The 25547-nt window shown below is 47.8% G+C and overlaps 1 protein-coding gene across 1 annotated transcript in view; it reads left to right on the plus strand.

The window, feature by feature from the left end:
• The window catches only part of SLC6A7 (solute carrier family 6 member 7), a 215126-nt gene that overhangs the window by 142600 nt on the left and 46979 nt on the right, over positions 1-25547 (plus strand). Inside the window, exon 12 of the mRNA XM_073649788.1 lies at positions 11376-11476. Within this exon, the coding sequence (XP_073505889.1) occupies positions 11376-11476 (101 nt within the window). The remainder of the gene's footprint in view (positions 1-11375; positions 11477-25547) is intronic.

A 25547-nucleotide genomic window follows, 5' to 3' on the forward strand; every position in this document is an offset into this window, starting at 1 on the left:
GAGAGAGTGTTTAGTAAACACCCGTTAGACTTCGGGCGAGTAAAGGGGGTAGAACATCATATCCCCACGGGAGACCATCCTCCCATAAAGGAGAGATACCGACCCGTACCCCCTGCACACTACCAACACGCCAAGGGAATGCTTAGAGACATGAAGGAGGCTGGGGTAATCAGGGATAGCTGTAGCCCCTGGGCAGCTCCACTGGTCTTGGTTAAAAAAAAAAGACAACACCATGAGAATGTGTGTAGATTACCGGAAAATCAACCGTATCACACACAAAGATGCGTACCCCTTACCAAGGATAGAGGAGTCTTTGGCCGCTTTAAAATCTGCTAACTTCTTCTCTACTTTGGATCTCACTAGCGGGTACTGGCAGGTTCCTGTAGCAGAGGCGGACCGGGAGAAGACCGCATTCACCACCCCGATGGGACTTAGCGAGTTTACCTGCATGCCGTTCGGACTCTGCAACGCACCAGGAACCTTCCAACGGTTGATGGAATGCTGTCTGGGACACCGAAACTTCGAGACGGTCCTGTTATACCTGGACGATGTCATCGTCTACTCCAAGACCTACGAGGACCACCTGAAACACCTGGCAGAAGTGTTCGAAGCCCTGGCAAACTACGGCCTAAAGGTGAAACCCTCCAAGTGTCACCTCCTGAAACCAAGGGTGCAGTACCTGGGACACGTGGTGAGTGCTGACGGAGTGGCTCCCGACCCTGATAAGATCACCGCGATTAAGGAATGGCCAAGACCCTCCAGCGTAAAGGAAGTGCGGCAGTTCCTCGGGTTGGTAGGCTACTACCGAAGGTTCATTCCCGGTTTCACCAAAAAGGCAGCTCCTATGCAGGACCTCCTGATAGGCCAGTCCAGGAAGGCCAAGAACCAGAAGCCGCTCTTCAGATGGGAGAAGTTGGAAGAAGAGTCCTTCCGCCAGCTGAAGATGGCCCTCACGGGGGATGAAATCCTGGCGTACCCTGATTACAGCCAGCCCTTTATCCTCTACACCGACGCAAGTAACATCGGGCTAGGAGCCGTACTGTCCCAGATCCAGCAGGGGAAGGAACGGGTAATTGCTTACGCCAGCCGAAAACTGCGACCCACCGAAAGAAACCCTGAGAATTACAGCTCATTCAAGCTAGAATTCCTGGCAGTGGTGTGGGCAGTCACCGAACGCTTTAAGCACTACCTCGCCTCTTCCCGGTTCATCGTGTACACGGATAACAACCCGTTGACACACCTGGATACGGCAAGACTCGGTGCCCTGGAGCAGAGATGGATGGCCCGCCTGTCCAACTATGAGTTCACGATCAAATACCGGGCAGGACGCTCCAATACCAACGCGGATGCCCTGTCCAGAATGCCAAACCTACCGGACGTAGGGGAAGATCCAGAGGAATTGGAAGAAGTTGAACTCCCCGCGTTCCACCGTCATGGGACTATCCAGTATTCCCACCGTGTAAGGGGTAAGCAATCCGCTACGTTCAACCCCTTACCTCATTACAACTGGGCGGAAACGCAAGACAGTGACCCCGCCGTCCGACTGGTGAAGGAGATGCTGACTCAGCCAGATGCCCGCCTTGACCCAGACGCTCCGGAGGAGACCAAGCAACTGTGGGCTGAGAAGAGTCGACTGTTCCTTTACAAGGGGAAGTTGTGCCGCAGAATGGTTAACTCCCGGACGCATGAACTGATCTGGCAAGTAGTGGTGCCAAGAAGAGACGCGGCTATGGTACTGGAGGCATACCACGACGGAGCTGGGCACTTCGGATGGAAGAAGCTGGAGTTCCTGCTGCGCGGGCGGTTCCACTGGGTAGGCATGAGAGGAACCATCGAGAGGTGGTGCAGAGACTGTGGACCGTGCCACCTAAGAAGGAAGGACCGTGCCAGCCAGAAGACTCCCTTGCAGCCCATCATCACCCGACAGCCACTGGAACTGGTAGCCCTGGACCATGTGAAACTGGCTCCAAGCAGATCTGGGTATGTCTACGCCCTCACAATCGTAGATCATTACTCCCGGTTCCTGGTGGTGGTCCCGGTCAAGGACTTAACGGCTCAAACAGCAGCTAGAGCCTTCCAGCAGCACTTCTGCCGTCCACACGGATACCCAGAGCAGGTGCTGACGGACCAAGGACCTGCCTTTGAAGCGGAAGTCTTCCAGGAGTTCTGCACTCTGTATGGCTGCCGGAAGATAAGAACAACAACCTATCATCCGCAAACCAATGGACTCTGTGAGAAAATGAACCAGGTGGTGATAGACCTTCTGAAAACATTGCCCCTGGAAGAACGCAGTCTGTGGCCTGAGAAAGTGCCTGATCTGGTGGACCTATACAACCACATCATGGTAGGTTCTACCAACTGTACCCCGGCTTACCTGATGAGAGCAAGACCTGGTAAGCTGCCTGTTGATCTGGATATGGGAGTCCTGACACCCGAGGACACTTCACCAGAAGCAGACTGGGACACAGAGAGACAGCAGCAGTACCGGAAAGTACAGGAGAGCGTTGAGCGAAGTCTCTGTCAAGCTAGGGAAAGACAGGAGAAGACTTACAACCAGTATGCTCCCGCTGTTCCCCTGGTACCTGGAGAGCAGGTCTTGAAGAGGAAGAGACGGCTCCACAAGTTGGACGACCAGTGGGAGAAGGACCCGTACACCGTACTGCCCTCAAGCCATGAGAACCCAAAAGTCTGCACAATCAGTAAGGACGGAGGAGAAACCACAGCCATTGTCTCCCGAGATCACCTGAAGAAGTGTCCCGAGCAGCTACGAAACCCTGAAGAAGATCAAGAAAACCCTCAACCCGTAGAGGAAAGGGAGGAGATGGTTAGTACTGTACTCGGAGACTTCCCTCGGTCTTGGACTCAAGTAAATGGCGCCGTTGTGGTACCCGTCCTCACCTTCTTCCAGCCAGCATCCCAAGTGCCTACGGAAAAACAGGTAGAGCTGGAAGAGCAGCCGGTCCAGGAGGCAGAAGACCCCACAAAAGCAGACCAGGAGAAGCGATCCTCTGCTTATAGTGAGCCTGCCGTACCCCTAGTGAGCCAAAGAGCCCGTAGACAGCTGCCCAGTTTACCTTTGACAGCTCCTACATCTTGTAGCTCAGGACCAGTCAGTAAGCTCCGTAGGTCCACTAGAGCCACTAGAGGCCAGTTGCTCATACGTTGGAGGATCTAAAGTGTTTAGACTGTTTTATTTGCATTTACCTGTTTATTGTTGCTTGTAAATAATTATGTTTCTCTAGTTATTTCATAGGTGTCTTTAATGGATTATCCGGAATCCTTTGTATATATGTTTGGAGCGTAACCCAGGAAAGGACTAAGACTGTTAAAGACTCGGGGTAGGACAGACCCCTACCTGGTTACGGCTCCCTGTTCCTTGGTGAAATGGACACCCTTGTTTTCTTCAAAAACTGCACCCGGTTGCGGACACGCCGTGACCATCATAATGTGTTTTTCTTTGTTATGCTGTTTCTGTTTATAACTTGTTTTGTTTACAAAAATATGTTTAGTCCCGGAGTACTAAATTTCACTAGGGGGGAATGTGGCACCCCAGGGGTCTGGTTTCCACAGTAATAGCCATATTACGTCTGTGAGCAGGTGGGAGGTCTCCTGGTCAGGAATCCTAAGCATACCACACCTCCTGCCCAGTCCTGGGAGGGGAAGAACTTCCCCTATATAAAGCTGGGGCTGAGGCAGGGTTAGTGAGTAGAGTGAGAGAACACAGACAGAGACACAGTCTGGTCTGTAGTGGAGCAGCTTTAGGGAAAGAAAGATCAGGAGCTCTGTGGGAGCTGTGCTAAAAGAGATCAGGGGCTGGAAGCTGTAGAGCTCGCCCTGATTGAAGAGTTCTGACCGGACCCGGAGTCCGAGGCTGTGGGGACGAATCCTTACCCAGCAGCAGAAACCGACCGGCAGGGGATTTCAGGTCCTCTGGCCAAGAAACCCGAAGGCACGGTCACATGCAAGGGACCAGCACCGCCGTCGTGGAGCGGAAGCTACCAGAAGGCCCCGAGTCACCGGCCATACGGGTGAGCACCACACGGTACACTCAGGGACGTGGGCTACTTTTACCCGCCTCTAGCAAGGTAGCCAGAAGAGTACGATTAGTTGGGGAGGCCTACAACTCCGCCTGGCCAGGGGAGATTCCATCTGCTCACGGACTGACCAGGCCCCGATCGCTAGCCAGTACTCCGGGAGGGTCTACCTTTGCCACCAGTAAAGACCCTGAACGACACCGCACCGTCTCTGAGTGTTTCATCATCCACGTCCGCTGCCCTGAGGCCATACCCCTCCCGTTGGGGGTTATACCATCCACGCTGCACAACCGTACCACCGGCCTCAGCGGTCTGCCCTGCAGCGGCGGTCTCATAACCGCATTCAACGGGTGGCGTAGTCGAGCAATATAACATCTTCTGACAAGCACTGCCACTTAGTTTGACTCCCTGGGCACGGACCGGGTCACCGCCACGAAACTACTACCCCTATCAGATCCGGCTCCGGGTAGGCCCCCGCGTGCGCAACGCTACTTGGCACAGGTCCAGGGGCACGTCATATGCGTACATGAAAAAATTTGTTCTTGTTTTGGAAGTGCCGGCCAGTTTTTTCTGTTTCTATGTATAAGCTTTGACTGAGCCCTCCGTCTCTATGCCACAGGTGATTTTAATTGCAGCAGGATCTTATTATCCCACACAGAAGCAGACATAGTCTCTTAAAGAGGAGTTCACATTGATAGGGTCCTGGTATTTTGAGAAATGCCTTAACGTCGCTACCAGGTACACATGAATTGGCCAATTTGTGCGCTAATATTTCTCATTTATTTCTATTTTCTACAGCAGTAATGCTATTCATATTTCATGTTAGCATACTTAGCGTTACAGAGTGCTACTTTGTTTCTTAGTTACAAACCTGGATCAGTTACACCAGTTTTGTCAGGAGGAATGAGCCCAAATTCCGACCAACTATTGTGAGAAGCTTGTGGAAGGATATCCCAAACGTTTGACCCAAGTCATTCAGTGTAAGGGTAATGGTACCAAATACTCATGAAATGTATCTAAACTTTTGACTTTGCAGTAAGTAATAAAAATGCCTTAAAACATTCTCTCTCTCATTATTCTGGCATTTGGCAAATATTAAAAATGATGGTCATCCTAATTGACCTAAAACGGGAAAGATTTATCCTGATTTCATGTCAGATATTGAGGAAAACATGCATATGTGTCTTTTTATATAATGTAAACTTCTGGTTTCAACCAAAAGTTTGGACACACCTTCTCATTTAAAGATTTTTCTGTATTTTCATGGCTATGAAAATTGTACATTCCCACTGAAGGCATCAAAACTATGAATTAACACATGTGGAATTATATACGTAACAAAAAAGTGTGAAACAACTGTAAATATGTCTTATATTCTAGGTTCTTCAAAGTAGCCACCTTTTGCTTTGATGACTGCTTTGCACACTCTTGGCATTCTCTTGATGAGCTTCAAGAGGTAGTCACCGGAAATGGTTTTCACTTCACAGGTGTGCCCTGTCAGGTTTAATAAGTGGGATTTCTTGCCTTATAAATGGTGTTGGGACCATCAGTTGTGTTGTGCAGAAGTCAGGTGGATACACAGCTGATAGTCCTACTGAATAGACTGTTAGAATTTGTATTATGGCAATAAAAAAGCAGCTAAGTAAAGAAAAACGAGTGGCCATCATTACTTTAAGAAATGAAGTTCAGTAAGTCCGAAAAATTGGGAAAACTTTGAAAGTGTCCCCAAGTGAGGTTGCAAAAACCATCAAGCGCTACAAAGAAACTGGCTCACATGAGGACCGCCCCAGGAAAGGAAGACCAAGAGTCACCTCTGCTTCTGAGGACAAGTTTATCCGAGTCACCAGCCTCAGAAATCGCAGGTTAACAGCAGCTCAGATTAGAGACCAGGTCAATGCCACACAGAGTTCTAGCAGCAGACACATCTCTACAACAACTGTTAAGAGGAGACTTTGTGTAGCAGGCCTTCATGGTAAAATAGCTGCTAGGAAACCACTGGTAAGGACAGGCAACAAGCAGAAGAGACTTGTTTGGGCTAAAGAACACAAAGAATGGACATTAGACCAGTCGAAATCTGTGCTTTGGTCTGATGAGTCCAAATTTGAGATCTTTCGTTCCAACCACAGTGTCTTTGTGCGACGCAGAAAAGGTGAACAGATGGCCTCTACATGCCTGGTTCCCACCGTGAAGCATGGAGGAGGAGGTGTGATGGTGTGGGGGTGCTTTGTTGGTGACACTGTTGGGGATTTATTCAAAATTGAAGGCATACTGAACCAGCATGGCTACCACAGCATCTTGCAGCGGCATGCTATTCCATCCGGTTTGCGTTTAGTTGGACCATCATTTATTTTTCAGCAGGACAATGACCCCAAACACACCTCCAGGCTGTGTAAGGGGTATTTGATCAAGAAGGAGAGTGATGGGGTGCTACGCCAGATGACCTGGCCTCCACAGTCACCAGACCTGAACCCAATCGAGATGGTTTGGGGTGAGCTGGACCGCAGAGTGAAGGCAAAAGGGCCAATAAGTGCTAAGCATCTCTGGGAAATCCTTCAAGATTGTTGGAAGACCATTTCCGGTGACTACCTCTTGAAGCTCATCAGGAGAATGCCAAGAGTGTGCAAAGCAGTCATCAAAGCAAAAGGTGGCTACTTTGAAGAACCTAGAATATAACACATATTTTCAGTTGTTTCACACTTTTTTTGTTAAGTATATAATTATATAATTCCACATGTGTTAATTCATAGTTTTGATGCCTTCAGTGTGAATGTACAATTTTCATAGTCATGAAAATACAGAAAAATCTTTAAATGAGAAGGTGTGTCCAAACTTTTGGTCTGTACTGTACATCGTTTTTACTTTCTGTAGGACACTGAATTGATTAAGCAGGGGTTGTCCCGTGGTGGACAATCCCTTTAAGGCATCAGAGCAGGTATAAAGCTCTGTGCTGTGATACATACCTGTGCCATGTAGTTCTAGTAATTCACTGATCTAGTATTCATCTAGTTTTCATGTCAGTAACACGTGTCATGGCACTGTGTATGGAATCCTTATATTGTCAGCAATTAGAATGTGAAAAGGACTGAGATATCCATCGTCTTAGACACAAACCATTAGGATTGTGGTGCTTGTATCCAATCACGTACCTCCTAGCTGCATCTGATCCTTCAAGTTGATATCCCAGAGGAGTGGTAATGAAATGGAAATTGCTCCCCCTGCAATGATCATTGGCGAAGTGAATACCATTCTTATGGAAAACAGGGATGCCAGAATGTAAGATGTAGGGAAAGATAAGATGCAAGACGTATTGCTTTTTTCTGTTAATATCTTTTTGTAATAGTTTTTTTTTTCTCTCATAGACCATCATTGTTTTCTTTTTTTCCCGTTAAAGTGTGTTGTTTATGTCGCGCCCCCTGAGCCGTGGGGTACTCGGCAGCCGGGCCTCTGGTTGCCGGGGAATATCACGGGGGCTGGCCCGGTCCGTGACCCAGGGCGGTTTGTAAAAGGGGGTTTATTTGTTATAGGGGATTTAAGTGTTCGTGACGCCACCCGTGGATCGCAGCTAGAGGGAGCCGCCACTGCGGTGCAGTCCTCTGGAGCTGGTGTTACGGCAGCAGGGATGGTGTGGCTCTCCATGCACAGAGCTAGCCCCAGGGCAGTGTAAGGTGGTTGGTGGTTGCGCTGGGCATTGTAGTGCAGGGAGGGAATGATGGAGCGGAGGCAATAACTAGACAGAGGCATGCGGTGCAGTCATCCGTGTCTTTACTCACAGTTCTTTAGTTCCTCAGGGTGCACTGTCAGTTTACAGCCTCCCGCATCGCGCAGCGTTCACCAGGCAGGGGTTCAGTGCTTCCTCAGGTAGACCAGGGGTACCTGGCAGAACCCCACTTTCACGTATTCCTATTTAGACCGTCTTCACACTGGGTCCTTCTCCCTCCTGCCCTGCGCTGCCCACTCTCAATCCTGTTCGGGTACTCTGAAGTCCCTCCTGTCTGTCGGAGTTACACAGACTTGCTTGATCCTCAAGGGACTAGAATGTGGCCACGATCCCTCTGTCTTCTGGCAGATGTGGGGCATACGGGTGCCTTCCTGCACTCGCCGTACCCCCTGGGATCCCTTCTCAAAATGGAGCCTACTCCCTGCTCCCCTCTTGGGCCTCCAGACTTGGCCCTTCTTGTGGAGCAGAGCTCCTAATGAGACTCTCCTCCCGAACTGTTCTTCTGAACTGCTCCACTGTTCTGACCTCAACTCATCTCTGCCACCCTAAGATGGCTTCCCTATTTTATACTCCTACCAAAGTGCTCCCTCTAACTACTTCCTCCACCCACACTTACTACTGGTTCCCCCTACCTTTGGGTTCCCCCCACTCCAGCCAGGGTCATGGCTCAGCAGCTGCACTCTGCATGTTGCCCCTCTAGCCGGCCTGGAGCAGTGTAGTGTTGGATGCATGTGTTTGGGGTTCCGAGCAGCACTCCCTCCTTACGTGGGAGAAGAGAGACTCCACACCTCTGGGTTAGGTGCAGTACCACTGTGGCGACTAAACCATCAGGGGCGCCACATTCCCCCCCGGTAAAATACAGCACGTCCGCGGGCTGGAACAGAGTAAATCAGGGTATACATGACATGCAAATTTTTAGATTCATCCGCATATAAGATTATAAAGCTCAACATTTCTTCCCTTTATGGGAGGCACTTCTCTTTAAACGTTACAGGTTACATTTTTCATAGACATTATAAAAGTTTCTTAAATAACATTTTCCTTTCTCAATAAGTGCAACAAGTAGCAGCATGAGGGACCCGTTCGCAAACCCCCAACATAGGCCCTGGGCATGGCTGCAGGGCATAGGCGATCCTGGAGTTGGACCACGGCTTCCACCACGCCAAATGGGTTTTTGTTCTGTGGTCATGGTTACTAATATTAAACCAATAGGGTGCACTTTAAGAAGTGCAGAACTATTTACACAGTCAGTCTCTGGCTGTTCACAGTCCCCAGTCTGGACTCTATATACCCTGACGGGTAATCATATAAACACACACTGCAAGCCATATAATTACACTCTAAGAAACATTATTGCAACTTCAACTACTGCACCCTTCCGGGGGCCTATTTACAATTAGTCCCACTTGCTGGACTAATAGTTCTGTCCCCGCCTGGGGTACGGCTGATTTTTACCTGACCCAGCCGAGTCATACAATATGTCCTGCGGGGGTGTGTCCTCCTGCAGAAGTTCCGTCACCCTCTGAACATCTAGGGCATACGGCAAAGCCATGGGTATCAACGGGGTCACGACCCCTGCTGGTGGAGCGGCCGCTCCGGCCTGTGCAGCGCCGGGCGCAGGTTGGGCATCAGGAGAATTAACCGGTGCTCCGGCGGCTTGCTGATCGTCGGTCATAGTTGCGCCCCCCTAGTGAGCCGGAGCCTACCTTCTTCACTTTCTTTTTGAGGTAGGCCACAGCTCCGCGGGCGACGGTCTTCTTCCAGGACCTTGCGTCGCTCGCATCTGATGTCAGAGCGTCCACTGGACTCCTTCCAGGACCTGACGCTTCCTGGGTCGACATCAAGGGTGGGGCGTGTCCTGGGCTTCGCGCGCTTTCACGGTCACGCCCCTCGGGTTCCCGCGGTTACGCCCCTCTTCTTCCTGCGCGGCGACAGGAAAATGGTGGATAATGGTGGGAAACCTCGGAAATGGCGGGAAATCTTCACCACAGTCGGTAATACAGTCTTTTAAGACGCACAGTACCCGGTGGCAAGGGGCACGCAATCATGTTCGTGACGCCAAGACATGACTTGCCCCCTGGGCCGTGGGTTACTCGGCAGCCGGGCGTCTGGTTGCCGGGGGATATCATGGTGGCTGGCCCGGTCCGTGACCCAGGGCGGTCAGTAAAAAGGGGTTTATTTGTTATAGGGGATTTAAGTGTTCGTGACGCCACCCGTGGATCGCGGCTAGAGGGAGCCACCTCTGCGGAGCAGTCCTCTGGAGCTGGTGTTACGGCAGCAGGGATGGTGTGGCTCTCCACGGGTAGAGCTAGCTCCAGGGCAGTGTAAGGTGGTTCGTGGTTGCGCTGGGCGTTGTAGTGCAGGGAGGGAATGATGGCGCGGACGCAATAACTGGACAGAGGCGGTCCGGTGCAGTCATCTGTGTCTTTACTCACAGTTCTTTAGTTCCTCAGGGTGCACTGTCAGTTTACAGTCTCCCGCGTCGCACTGCGTTCACCAGGCAGGGGTTCAGTGCTTTCTCAGGTAGACCAAGGGTACCTGGCAGAACCCCACTTTCACGTGTTCCTATTTAGACCGTCTTCACACTAGGTCCTTCTCTCTCCTGCCCTGCGCTGCCCACTCTCAATCCTGTTCGGGTACTCTGAAGTCCCTCCTGTCTGTCGGAGTTACACAGACTTGCTTGACCCTCAAGGGACTAGAATGCGGCCACGATCCCTCTGTCTTCTGGCAGATGTGGGGCGTACGGGTGCCTTCCTGCACTCGCCGTACCCCCTGAGATCCCATCTCAAAATGGAGCCTACTCTTGCTCCCCTCCAGGGCCTCCAGACTTGGCCCTACTTGTGGAGCAGAGCTCCTAATGAGACTCTGCTCTCAGACTGTTCTTCTGAACTGCTCCACTGTTCTGACCTCAACTCATCTCTGCCACCCTAAGATGGCTTCTCTATTTTATACTCCTACCAAAGTGCTCCCTCTAACTACTTCCTCCACCCACACCCACTACTGGTTCCCCCTACCTTTGGGTTCCACCCACTCCAGCCAGGGTCAGGGCTCAGCAGCTGCGCTCTGCATGTTGCCCCTCCAGCCAGCCTGGAGCAGTGTAGTGTTGGATGCAGGTGTTTGGGGTTCCGAGCAGCACTCCCTCCTTACCTGAGAGAAGGGAGACATCACACCTCTGGGTGAGGTGCAGTACCTCTGTGGCGACTTAACCATCAGGGGTGCCACATTTATCTTTTTATTTAAAAAAAAATTGCAAACATATAGGGGGAGAATTATCCTTCTCATCAGAAAATAATATTAAATATTAATATTAGTGAAATCATTTTTTTTGTGAAAATTTTTTCTTACATTTTTGGCAAAAAATATATCTTGTATGTCTATAAAAGTTATGGATCTTGGAAGGGGGGTAGGAAAAAACGAAAATTCAAAAATAGAAATTGGTTGTGCCGGTGATGAGTTACTGGATCAGAATTCTTGAGACGTTTGCAATGAACAAATGTTTAGTCTAATGTGTATGGGGCCTTAAGACATAACACTAAACAGCTATTTTAATTAAAAATTCTATGTATTAATCATTAATCATTAAAAAGGCAAATAATTATTTGTGTCCTGTTTTACTTGTCTAGGAATCAAGAGTTTCTGCAGGGATATACAAATGATGCTGGGATTTAAACCAGGAATATATTTTAAAGCGTGCTGGGCCTTCCTATCACCAGTCACCTTAATTGTGAGTCATTTTGCTAATTTTTTACTCATTTTTATTCTTTATTAAAGAGTAATCGTCTTTTTAATTTTTATTTCAGAAATCAATAGTTACAAGAGAATCTGTCAGCAGGTGCTATTTAATGTGAGAGCAGCATAATGTAGACCCTGATTCCAGCAATGTGTCATTTGCTCAGCAGCTTGCTATAGTTTTAATACAATCAGTGTTTTATGAGCAGGACATTATCACTGCAGGACTAGAGGTCATGTGCAGGCCAGTCCAGCTGATCTGTGTAACCCCGCCCCCCCAACATTGATTGGAAGCTTGCTGACAGTGTACACAGGAAGCTGCCAATCAGGGGGTGTGGGCAGGGTTATACACAGCTCATTATTCTGACCACTGCTATATCTACAACAGAGAAAACAGGGATTTTATCAAAACTGCATCAAGCAGTCCAGTAAGTGATACATCGCTGAAATCAGGGTGTCTGCCCATACATATTGCTCCTCACAGATCCCATAACAAAACCTCCTGCCAGATTCCTTTTAATATACAGTAGTGTTATACCATAAAAGGCTGGTCACTGAGGTCAACTACCTCCTATAGGTGGCACTTGAATGGTTGCAATCCTGATTATTTCATTCTTTTCTGGATAATATAGCAGAAAATCATGGACAGTGATTTTTTTTAAGGACAAATTGGAAAAACTATAATAAATAATAATAAAAAAATATGGTCTATGTCTACTGGACAGAGTATTTATATGAAAAGATACATAAACCTATAATGGTAAAATGATTAGTGCAGTCACAAAAATTTGTATATGACCCTCCGGCTTAAAAAAAAAAATTACAGGCACATCCATTTTTTTCGTTTACACATTTTATGGACTTTCTAGTAATTTACAGATGGACAAAAAAGAGCTAATTTGCATCCCCTTTTCGTAAGGATCATTGCTTACCCTATACGTCTTCTACAGTGGTTTGTCAATTTGCACACAGAGAAACAGCCCCTGCTCATCCAGAATGCCCTGAAGACACATAAAAAAGGGGAAACCTTCCTGAATCCCTGAAGAGCAGGCGAAACTCCAGACATCACCCCTCCTAATACGTACAGTCCTCTTAGAAATGAGCAATTTGATTCACACTCATTGCCCTGGTCCGGTGTCCAGTCTGGTCCTCAGTGGCAACTAGTCATCACTTCTGTGTCAGGTATCCACAGCCCAGCATCTGGAGCTTACAAGGCCACAACATTATGACCTCAAATGGCACATAAGCCATGACATCGAATAAATACAAGTGACTAGGCCCTTATGTGCCGTCATCACATTACAGGGGGTTTAGTAAGCAATTAGAGGTGCCTAAAATGTTGAGTCAGGGATGTTGGGTGCAAAATTGATAAGCGGCTTCCACAAAGGACCAGACAGGACACTGGACAAGGGCAGCGCAAATCAAATTGCTTGTTTCTAGTGCTTCTGCCCACAAATTCCTGAGTCTGTCCCCGACCGCACGATGTTGCCTGGAAGTGAAGAGGACTACAGGTCCATTCAGAGTCTAGTCTGTGATCTATATTAGTTTATGGGGTTCTTATCTTCTGTTTGTATTTATTTAGGGTTGTCTTCTTATGTTTAGGGGTTTAAATTCGCTTACAGGGTCTTTATTGGGTCTTTGTGTCTGGGGACTATTTTTATTTAGGGGCCTGGCATATGTATTGCTTTTAGGTCTATAATGATTTGGGGGCCTGGTCTGGGGTCTATATTTAAGAGGTCTGTATTAATTTTGGGTTATGGTGAAACAAATCATATGCACTACCTATAACTTAAATCTATTAGGTTATGGCGCATCATGCCCTATATAATGGGTTGGGCATGGGTTAAAAGCATTACCTTTCAGAATATTCTTAATGTGATGGCTCAGAAGTAAACACATATGGGTATAAGGGTTACCATTAGTGATGAGCGAGTATGTTCTATTAACCCTTTCGCCGAGTATGCTCAGGCCGAGCTCCGAGTATTTACAGCTGCTCGGTGATATGGTTAAATCGCTCCCGTGTGCATGATTTGCGACTGTTTGACAGCTTTACTACATGTGAGGAATGTCTGCTTCTTACACATTCCTCACATATATTAAAGCTGTCAAACAGTCGCAAATGATGCACACGTGAGTGATTCAAACATATCACCGAGCAGCTGTAACTACTCGGTGCTCACCCGAACATACTCGGCGAAAGGGTTAACAGAACATACTCACTCATCACTAGTTACCATGTCTTAAAAGAAACCTAATAAATACTTGTATTCCCCATAAAATAATGTTCCTCTGTTAGTCCTCATAGAAATGTATGTATAAATTGACAACTGGGTTTCATCATTCTACTTGTCATAGCGGTGTGTCCATACACAGTCTAATATTGTCAGCACTGAGTGGTTAGTGTCAGACTGTGTAGGTGTTATGATCTGCAACATATACTAAGGAAAGATAGGGGAAAGCTGTCCCTACAGTAAGACTAAGCTGAATCCCTACGATGTAGCGGGCTGCCTGTTCCTTGTGAACAGACCCGCCTCAGTCCTCGGCTAGTCTGAATGAAGACCTATAGAATTAAGGGAGGGGTCCCTAAAAGAACTAAGGACTGGGACAAAAAAGGGACACCCCCTAAACAGAAGTTGATGCAGAACACAAAAAGACAAACTGACAAACAGTACTAGAGGTCCCAGAGGACCAAGCGAACTTGACAGAGAAAGGCACAGAAGCACCTGGCTAGAGAGACAGTAGAACACTGAAGTCCAGCACAGCCAGAAGGGCGGAGCTGGAATATAAAGGCAGATGGTCACATGACCGCAAACCACAAGATAGAAAAACTAACAGGAGGGTTCTAACAGTACCCCCTCTTTTATGAGGATCCTCCGGGCCCAGGCCTATCCGGAAACCTCCTGTGGAAAGCTTTAACAAGCCTAGGAGCAGAGACATCATCCGTCCTTACCCAGGAGTTGTCTTCGGGACCGAAACCCTTCCAGGAGACAAGATACTGTAATCTCCCTCTATGCCATCTAGAATTTCATATTCGCCGTCTTCCACCACAGGAGGAACTGTGACAGTGGCGTCCCTATCAGATACGTCAGCCTTTTTCAACAAGAAAACATGAAACACAGGATTAATCTTCCAGGAAGTAGGGACATCCAACCTAACCACAGGCGGGTTAACAACCTGAAGCAATTTAAATGGACCCACAAACTTAGGACCCAGTTTTTTAGAGGGAATCCTCAACCGCAGGTTCTTTGAGGACAACCAAACCATGTCACCCACAGTAAACAAAACCTCTTTACGTTTCCTGTCAAAATACTTCTTGGAATTTCTGTTAGCCTCTTGCAGGTTTCAACGTACATTAGTCCAAACTCTCTCCAAATCACTGGAAAAATTCTCCTCCTCCGGCACCGCCGACCCCAATTTGGAGAACGAACCAAAAGACGGATGTCTCCCAGTACAACGAAAAAAAGGAGAACACCCAGCAGAGGAGGATGTATGATTTTTAAGAGCAAATTCTGCGAGAGGCAGAAACTCAGACCACACCTCTTGATTGTCCGCCACAAAACAACGCAAAAACTGGTCAACATCCTGGTTCTTTCTTTCAGTCTGTCCATTAGACTCAGGATGATAACCAGACGAAAATGACAAATGGACTCCCAACCTGTCACAAAAAGCACGCCAAAAGTGAGCCACAAACTGAGGTCCTCTATCAGAAACAATATCCGTGGGAACGCCATGGAGCTTGACAATCTCCTTAACAAACGCCTTAGCGAGTGTCTTGGAGCAGGGCAACTTAATGAATGGAACCAAATGACACATCTTACTAAAACGGTCTACGACCACCCAGATGACAGTAAAACCCTCAGACACAGGAAGATCAGTAATAAAATCCATAGAGAGATGCGCCCAAGGTGTACTAGGAACCTCCAGAGGGCAAAGCAACCCCGCAGCCGGAGTATGTGAAGCCTTTGACCTAGCACACACAATACACTGACGCACCCACTTGATGACTTCCTTCTGCCATCCAGGCCACCAAAAACTGCGACTGATAAGTCTCAGTCTCCAAAACTCCTGGATGACCTACCAACCGAGACTCATGACACTCCACAAGCAAATCTCGCCTAAAGGCTCTAGGCACGAACAACCTCCCAAGGGGAGTGTTAGATGGTGCATCATCTTACCCCTGATTCAAACGTCTAAGTTCTGATTCAGCAGATGAGATTCGATCAGGATCGTCATATAATAGCCCCATAGCAGAAAAAAATTCCTCAACAGAACTTAAACACGGATCATTGGGTTGGAGAGAAAAGGCCCACCCCTGTGGTTCTTTGCGCAAAAGTGACATAATAAAACCAATGCGCTGTGATTCATTCCCAGAGGACCTCGGTCTCAAACGAAAATATAACAAACAAGCATTTTTAAAGGAAAAAAAATCTTGCTGTTTACCATAAAAAATATCAGGCAGTCCTACCTTCGGTTCCACAAAATGCGCTCCAGGACAGCTACTCACGTGTTGAGCCAACTCCTGGACGGAAACCATATTGATCCCCTAATTTCTTTCCTTTTAGTTTTTTTTTTGGGCTGAACTTACTGTTATGATCTGCAACATAAACTAAGGAAAGAATGGGAAAAGCTGTCCCTACTGTAAGACTAAGCTGAATCCCTACGATGTAGCGGGCTGCCTGTTCCTTGTGAACATACCCGCCTTAGTCCTCGGCTAGTCTGAACGAAGACCTATAGAATTAAGGGAGGGGTCCCTAAAAGAACTAAGGACTGGGACAAAAAAGGGACACCTCCTAAACAGAAGTTGATGCAGAACACAAAAAGACAAACTGACAAACAGTACTCGAGGTCCCAGAGGACCAAGCGAACTTGACAGAGAAAGGCACAGAAGCACCAGGCTAGAGAGACAGTAGAACACTGAAGTCCAGCACAGCCAGAAGGGCGGAGCTGGAATATAAAGGCAGATGGTCACATGACCGCAAACCACAAGATAGAAAAACGAACAGGAGGGTTCTAACAGTAGGGACACGCCCACAACTGGTAACACCCAGATGTTCATATATTAATATATTTATAGTAGGAATAACAGAGGAATAAAAGGAATCTTGGGCGTACAGGTGTACATTTAAGGGTTCAGTTATTTTAAGACCCTAAAACAGAGTCATAAAACAGCCAGGTGTCATTGTGCATGAGCCCCAAGGTGGCTTTTAGACAACCATAAAGTGGCCTGGACCTATTTTGTTGTGGTTGAGTCCCTTTAAGACAGGATCTTACTTTAATCATCAGGAAGCCTAAATATCAAGGGAAGCCCCTGTGTGACAGCTTGCTCTGTCCCTAGGGTTGTGGTGACCCCTCCTCTATAGACACGGAGCAGCCTCTCTATAAATACATCCCGCTGTGGACAATTGATTAATTGCATCATTTACACTTTATAATTTGCAGGAAATACAGAAACATCTTAGATAAAGTGTGCGACATCTGCTTCATGTCTGCAGAAGTGATAGGACTAGTAAGTAGAGATGAGCGTTGTTCTACTCGAACTGTTCGCCAATCTCAAATTCGAGCTGTTTTGGGCGGTGTTCGAGCCGGTCGGCGAACACGAACAATTTGAGAAAAATTCGGCTGTTCGAGGTTATGTTCGATAACTGTTCGTGCACCAAAATCATAACTGGATTTTTTCTCAGTAATGATGAAAATTAATGTTAATACGCAGTTTGAGTGTACAGCGGGGCGGGGGGAGGGGCAGGGGATGGATCTCTGCAGGAACAATGAAGATCTCCATTTTTTTTTCTCTTTCCCGCATTTGCAGTGGGGAGGTGCAATCTGTCAGCCTATCAGCAGCGCACACACGGAGCGAAGTGCTTTTTTTCACACAAGCAAGGGCATGTGTGATTGGCAGTGTATGTCACATGTCCTTGCCCTATAAGACCAAGCCATTTTCCCCGTCGCCACCATTTTCTCACTGCTGCAGCTGCGTGTTAGACGGCACCGCTGTTGCTGTGTGCGCTATACCTTGTTAATTTCAAGCCAATTTTCGCACAAATATACAGATAGCTTGGGAGTAGGGAATAGTTGTGATTGCAGTCCTTTTAAGGACTAGGTTACAGCATTTCCTACGACTTTTATCAGGCAGGTCTGTGCTCTTAAATAGATAGATTGTGGGAGTAAAGACTAATTGTAATTGGAGTCCTTTTCAGGACTAGGTTACATCAGTTCCTATCAGTTTTTGCCAGGCAGGTCTGTGCCAGTGCTGTGCAAGTTTTTTTCACAGCATTTGGCTGAATCTAGCAAAGCTAATCCTTTTTGGCCTATTGCAGAGTGTGTTAGTCAGTGGAGTAGCCTATCTGTGTTGCAAGATATACCACCTGTGTATAGAATACCAATTTTTTTACTGCACCTAGTGAAGTAAAATCTTTTGGGCATAGCATCATTCTATTAGTCCATCTATACTGACCTCCATCAGGTTGCAAACTGAATATAATTTTTTTCTGCATCTAGCTCTGAAAAAATATTTGGGCTTCTAGCAGTGTGTGGGACTTGGTCTATTAGTCCATCTATACTGACCTCCATCAGGTTGCAAATTAAAAATAATTTTTTTCTTCATTTAGCTCTGAAAAAATATTTGGGCTTCTAGCAGTGTGTGGGACTTGTTCTATTAGTCCTTCTATACTGACCTCCAGCAGGTTGCAAATTGAATATAATTTTTTTCTGCATCTAGCTCTGAAAAAATATTTGGGCTTCTAGCAGTGTGTGGGACTTGTTCTATTAGTCCATCTATACTGACCTCCATCAGGTTGCAAATTAAAAATAATTTTTTTCTGCATCTAGCTCTGAAAAAATATTTGGGCTTCTAGCAGTGTGTGGGACTTGGTCTATTAGTCCATCTATACTGACCTCCATCAGGTTGCAAATTAAAAATAATTTTTTTCTTCATTTATCTCTGAAAAAATATTTGGGCTTCTAGCAGCGTGTGGGACTTGTTCTATTAGTCCATCTATACTGACCTCCATCAGGTTGCAAATTAAAAATAATTTTTTTCTGCATCTAGCTCTGAAAAAATATTTGGGCTTCTAGCAGTGTGTGGGACTTGGTCTATTAGTCCATCTATACTGACCTCCATCAGGTTGCAAATTGAATAAAAAAATTTTCTGCATCTAGCTCTGAAAAAATATTTGGGCTTCTAGCAGTGTGTGGGACTTGGTCTATTAGTCCATCTATACTGACCTCCATCAGGTTGCAAATTAAAAATAATTTTTTTCTTCATTTAGCTCTGAAAAAATATTTGGGCTTCTAGCAGTGTGTGGGACTTGTTCTATTAGTCCTTCTATACTGACGTCCAGCAGGTTGCAAATTGAATATAATTTTTTTCTGCATCTAGCTCTGAAAAAATATTTGGGCTTCTAGCGGTGTGTGGGACTTGGTCTATTAGTCCATCTATACTGACCTCCATCAGGTTGCAAATTAAAAATAATTTTTTTCTGCATCTAGCTCTGAAAAAATATTTGGGCTTCTAGCGGTGTGTGGGACTTGGTCTATTAGTCCATCTATACTGACCTCCATCAGGTTGCAAATTAAAAATAATTTTTTTCTGCATCTAACCCAGCCAATAGTTTTGGCCTAATACCACAGTTTGGCCACTCAGCTCTGCTCGGTTACCATCCATTGTTTTTTTGTGCAAACAACTCCAGAGTTGTGAATTAGTTAACCACCAAAATGAGTGGAAAAAGGCCTGCTGCTGGTGGAAAGGGGAATAGGCGTGTTGGGAAGGGGAAAAAAGGTTGTGTCCGTGGGGTAGGTGCAGAAGAAAGACCATCTTCCAGCCAAACTAAAATGTCTACTTCTTTTAGCGGACAATGTGATAAGATCCCTTTCTTACGGCCACGCCAATCGCTACAAATTCCAGATGAGGCACAAAAACAGCAGGTGCTTCAACGGATATCAAGTGCTCCTTTAAGTGGGCTCTCCTCCACATCAACTTCAACATCACAAATACTCCAGTCCTCAAAGGTGTCACCCAAATCGCACTTGCTTCCTCACAGCTCCCAAATCTCCAGCTGCCCGTCTGAGTATGAGGTAGAACAGATGGTTGAGTCTGCAGAGCTGTTTACTCATACTATAGCCTGGGAATCAGAGGTCGACTCCAGCGCTTCTGTGAATCCAGACGAGGAAATGATCTGCACTGATGCCCAGAATCTTTATGAGTCGGATCCAGGACCAGACGCAGAAGGTTCTGACCATAATGTAGACCCTCATTCCCAAACTGTAACTCCTGTTGGTGGAGACAATGAGGAAGACGATGATAAGACTCAAATACCTGATTGGAGCGACAACTTTAGTTTTTTGTCAGGGCAGGAACAGGTTGGCTCTGAGGACGACGGGTGTGATAACGCACAGGGTGATGATGATGAGGTCGGAGATCCCACTTACTGTCAACCCACAGTCAGCCAAGAGATGAGGTCAGCAGAGGAGGTGGAGGAAGATGCTAGTGACGACGAGGTCAGGTTGCGCCTTCCTGGACAGAGACGTAGTACTGGAAGCACGTCAACAACTGCATCCTCAAACACAACTCTGCCTCTCACCACAAGTCGTGGTGGCTCTTCAGGTCGCATGGGTGCTAAGCCTTGCATAGCCTGGGCATTTTTTCAGATCGATAAAGATGACCCAACTCGTGTTATCTGTAACATTTGTCAGCAAAAGCTAAGTAGAGGCCAAAAAATACATAGTTTGAGTACTTCATGCATGAACCGGCACATGGACATGAAGCATAAGTTGCAGTGGGAAGCTCAGTGTGCTACAATGCGGTCTAGCCGGCCGGGCCAACCACCGTCTGCCATATCTTGTGCATCCGCGGCCTCTTCATCCTCTGTGACTGGGGGGACAGCAGTCACACCTGTTTTGGGGCGCAGACCTGCCACCTCTTTACCCGCAACAGCCAGCGTGATTGGCAGGTCATCATTTTCTTTGGAGGTGGTAACACCAGCTGGTCTTGAGCGCTGTCCGACATCGATAGCACCACCTTTGGATCAAGGCAACCTAACATGTCCGCCTGCATCTTCCTCACAGACCGGCAGTTTGCCGGGGACACCCTTATCAACCCCGTCTAAGCACAATAGCCAGCCCTCGGTCCCTCAGATGTGGACAAGTAAAAGACCATTTCCTCCTAGCCATGAGAAAGCTAAGAGGTTGAATTTCACCATCTGCAAGCTCTTGGCTACAGAAATGCTGCCTTTCCGCCTGGTGGACACAGAGGATTTTCGAGACCTTATGTCCGTCGCAGTGCCCCAGTACCAGATGCCCAGTCGGCACTACTTCTCAAAGAAAGGTGTGCCTGCGCTCCACCAGCATGTCGCACACAACATCACCGCTTCTTTGAGAAACTCTGTGTGTGACAGGGTGCATTTCACCACAGACACTTGGACGAGTAGGCATGGACAGGGGCGTTACATGTCGCTGACTGGGCACTGGGTAACTATGGTGACAGCAGGACAAGGGGCTGCTGTCCAAGTCTTGCCGTCCCCACGAGTTGTGCGTTAATCCTCTTTATGTCATTTTTCCTCCACTGCTTCTGCCTCCTCAACCTCCTCTCGGTCTTCCACCTGCACCCAAAGCCTGTCTGGTCATGCCACAAGCTTTCTAACTGCGCAGAAGGGATCCTGCACACCTCCTTACTATGCTGGCAGTAGGGCTCAACGTCATCAGGCGGTTTTTACATTGAAATGTCTGGGAAATGTGAGTCACACAGCTGAGGAGTTGTGGTCAGCTCTGGAGAACCAATTTCATGAATGGTTGTCTCCACTGGACCTGAAACCAGGGAAGGCCGTGTGCGACAATGCTGCAAACCTGGGTGCGGCCCTTCGCCGGGGCAATGTCACACACGTGCCTTGTATGGCTCACGTGTTGAACCTGGTTGTCCAGCAATTTTTAGCCCACTATCCCAGACTAGATGGCCTTCTGCAGAGGGCACGGTCGCTGTGTGCTCACTTCCGCCGTTCGCATCCCGCAGCTCAGCGACTTACATCTCTACAGATGTCGTTGGGCCTGCCACTTCACCGGCTAAAATGCGATGTGCCTACCCGGTGGAATTCTACTCTGCACATGTTGCAGCGACTGTGGCAGCACCGACAAGCCCTGGTGCAATACGTTCTGACGTATAGCCTGGGCCAACGAGATTCAGAGGTGGGGCAAATCACGCTGGAGGAGTGGTCTCAGATCAGGGACCTATGCACCCTTCTGCACAGTTTTGAAATGGCGACGAAGATGTTTAGTGCTGACGATGCCATTATCAGCATGACTATTCCGGTGATTTACATGCTGGAGCACATGTTAAACAGAATTCGGAGTCAGGTGGTGGCACAAGAGGAGGTGGAGGAAGTAGAGGAGGAGGAGCTGTATGCGGAAGGGCTAACATCTGCAAGGTCCAGACGGTCGGCAACACCAGGGCGGCAGGCATGTGAGGGTGGGGGAGATGATTTTACCAGGGCGCATGGTAGCAGCCAAACTAGTGAGGAAGGTGCAGGAGCCCAGGAAGAAGTGGAGGACGAACTGATGGAAGACTCATCAGATGAGGGAGACCTTGATCACATTTCTGTTGTGCGAGGTTGGGGGGAGAGGACAGAGGAGGAAGCATGATTGTTACCTCGCCACCAACACAACAGGGACTTGGTGCTCCTGGATGCGCAACACACATGAGTGCCTTCTTGCTGCACTACCTGCAACATGACCCTCGAATTGTGAGAATTAGAAATAATCCTGACTACTGGGTTGCCACACTGTTAGATCCCCGGTACAAAAGTAAATTTGCAGAAATTATTCCTGCCATAGAAAGGGATGCACGCATGCAGGAGTATCAGCAGAGACTGTTGCAGAATCTTACATGTGCTTTTCCACAAAATACCAGTGGTGCACGTAGTGAATCTCACAGTTCCAACTTGCCAACCGTGGTCTGTATGGAATTGTTCAATAAAGGGCCCAAAATTAAGATAACATAGATGGGAGAGGTCTCTATGAATAGGAATTCCTAAGTATTTGATACCCTGTGAGGGCCAGGCAAAGGGAAAGTTGGACTGGATGGAATCCTATATGGATTTAGGGAGGGAGACATCGAGGGCCTCAGACTTCGCTGCATTGATTTTAAAATTTTACCATGTAACAAAGTGATCTATTTCAGCCATAACAGCAGGGATGGATATATGTGATTGAGTGATATATACTAGGACATCATCAGCAAATAGAGAGCACTTGTACTCGGTGCCTCCCACCTCAATCCACCTAATATTGGGGTTATGGCGAATTGATGAGAGCAGGTGCTCCGTCACTAGGATGTATAAGAGAGGGGACAGAGGACATCCCTGCCTTGTCCCATTGGTGATTGTGAAAGGTGATGAAAATGTTCTGACGCACCCCCTGGGCCTTGGGACACCCGGAGCCGGACCCTTTTTGGTGGATGCTGGTGGTTGTAGTCTTCGTGGCGGCGATCCGGTTCCGTGGCTCAGGGCGGTCAAACCAGTGGCGGAACTATTTATGTGGTTTTGATGTTTAAATGTCCGACTACGCCACCCGTGGATTGCGGTCAGAGTGAACCGCCGCTACAGGGCAGACCGCTAAGGCTGGTGTTGTGGGTGCAGCAGAGCGTAGCATAACTCCCCACGGGAGGAGTATAGCCTCAGGGCAGTGTATGCGGAGGATGGGGGTGATGGTGCAGGGCAGCAGCAGTAACGACACGGAGTCAGTGATGCAGTTCAGGGCCTTTACTCACAGTTCTTATTATCCAGACCACGTCTGCAGGTAACGGCTGCCCACGTCGTACTGTGCTCACCAGGTGAGGGGCTCAGACAACTCCCAGATAACTTTGGAGCGCTTCACAGGACCCCCTTTGTGTGTCCTTTGTCTGGCCTTTCTTACCAACACTTCTGTCCGGCTGCCTCGGGCCTCCTCTTGGTAAACTTGGCGCCAGTTTCCCTGACCCTATGTGGTGCCTTCCTAGCGGGTGGAGCAAGGGGCTGCGCCACATAAAATGTCAGAGCCTCCGGTTTCTAGCTGAGGGTCGTTTCCTGCCTCCACTAGTTCGGGGACCGGTCTCCCCCTTTGGCCTGACCCCTCCACGCAGGTGGATTCGGGCGTGCGGTGGCGACTCGCCCGTCCGCACCCCTAGGATCCCTTCATTCCTCGTTCCTGGAGCCATCTCCGCTCCTCTTCCTTCCTTCTCCCTCTTGCAGGCCTGGGCCTCTGTTACTAGGCCCGCCTCCGGAGCAGAGCTCATGCAGAGCCCCTGCTCCCTGCCACTTCTGCTCAGACTTCTCTGCACTGAACTAAGATGGTGCCCACCTTTTATACTCCCTTCTCAATGCACCCAGGAACTGCTTCCTCCCTGCTCCTGCACTGCAGGGTTCCCCTTCCTCAGTGTTCCCTCCCCCCACTCCAGCCAGGGACAGGGACTGTCGTGCCCATCTCAGGGGCATATTGGTCGCCCTGCCCCACGGCAATGTGGTGTAATGCATGCAGGTGTCGGGTCCTGATCCACACTCCATCCTTATCTGAGAGTGAGATATCACACCTCTGGGTGAGGTGCAATACGTCTGTAGCAACCGAGCCCTCGGTGCTACAGTTCCATTTATCTTCAGCCTAGGTGACGTATTGTGATACAGGGCCGTGATTTTGGCTATAAAAGGGTCCCCTAGACCCCTACCCCAAGCTTTTTAAGAGAATCATATATGGCGTGCCAGGAGACTCTATGGAATGCTTTCTCAGCATCCAACGAGAGTATCTACTTACAAATTTTTAACTGCATCTAGCCCAGGAAATACTTTGTGCCTAGTAGCAGTGTCTGCTAGTCAGCGGATTATCCCGGCTGTTAAGCAAGCTACACCACCTGTAGTTTGGACACTTAATTTTTTCAAAGGAAATGCTTCGGGACCACGGGATACTTAGTGAAGAGCATCAGGAGGCACCCCAAGGCATAGGGGCTGGGACTGGCACTAGGATGCCTTGCGGTGGACAGCCGAGCTCGATCCTTATAAAAGCTTTTTAACTGCAGCAGCTTTAGTGGACGCTACTGGAGCTGGAATTACGCGGCTGCTGGCATGAGACTTGCCCTCCAATAGATCCTTGTAAATGGATTTAAAGTGTATTCATTCAAATTAGAGGGACAATTTAAATTAAAAAGCTTAGAGCTGCCTCCACCACAGGGGGGCTCTCTCGACCCACCAGCGGACAGGCACCAGTATTGGGAGAGGGGGGCTGGCCGTCAGGGTTCACCGCGGCTCTGGCACAAACCCGGCGACACGGAGGTGGCACGGGCAGGAGCGGACTGGCCGTCTCGGCTTCTCACTTTTTGGATTTTAGAAGGGCATGACATGCCTATATCTGTGTCTCCCCCTCCTTTTACTCCTCCACCTCTTTTCTTTTCGCATGACTATATGTACTTGTCACTTTTCCATGTGTTAGTTGTGTCTTCTGAGCAGTTTGTCAGCTTTTGGACACCTTTGAAGGTGTTTTCTATGTGTTTCTATGTGTTTTTGTTTGCCTGCCATTGGTTTTAACGGTGTTCGAAGGTGTTCGACGAACAGTTCGACGAACAGTTCGGCGAACACACGGGTGTTCGACGAACCGAACCGAACTCGAACACTACGGGGGTGGCTCAACACTACTAGTAAGGTGGTCTCAGGTGATAGAGAACAGCAGTGACCTCATTTTATCTATACCGTACGTATAGAAAGAATGTAATGTTTGTTATGCTCCATAACGGAGAGGATTACATCTACTCAGCCTCATGCAACAGAAATACTGATCCACCATCAGCTCAAGTATATCAGGTTATTGTAAGAAATATCTATTTATCTACAAAAAACTGACAGAATGAAGCAAGTGTGAACAGGTGCAAGCTGCTATAACTGTATAATATGCAAAACAAAGAATACAGCAGCTTCTGTAAGCGCTGAGGTGTATGCAAACATGAATATATGAAACTTAGTCTATATTGCTGCTACATAGAATATACACTGCTCAAAAAAATAAAGGGAACACTTAAACAACAGAATATAACTCCAATCATAATCAAACTTCTGTGAAAT

The sequence above is a fragment of the Phyllobates terribilis genome, unplaced genomic scaffold (genome assembly GCF_046119375.1).
Source record: "Phyllobates terribilis strain yellow unplaced genomic scaffold, ASM4611937v1 Scaffold_10__3_contigs__length_209671492, whole genome shotgun sequence".
Taxonomy (NCBI): domain Eukaryota; kingdom Metazoa; phylum Chordata; class Amphibia; order Anura; family Dendrobatidae; genus Phyllobates; species Phyllobates terribilis.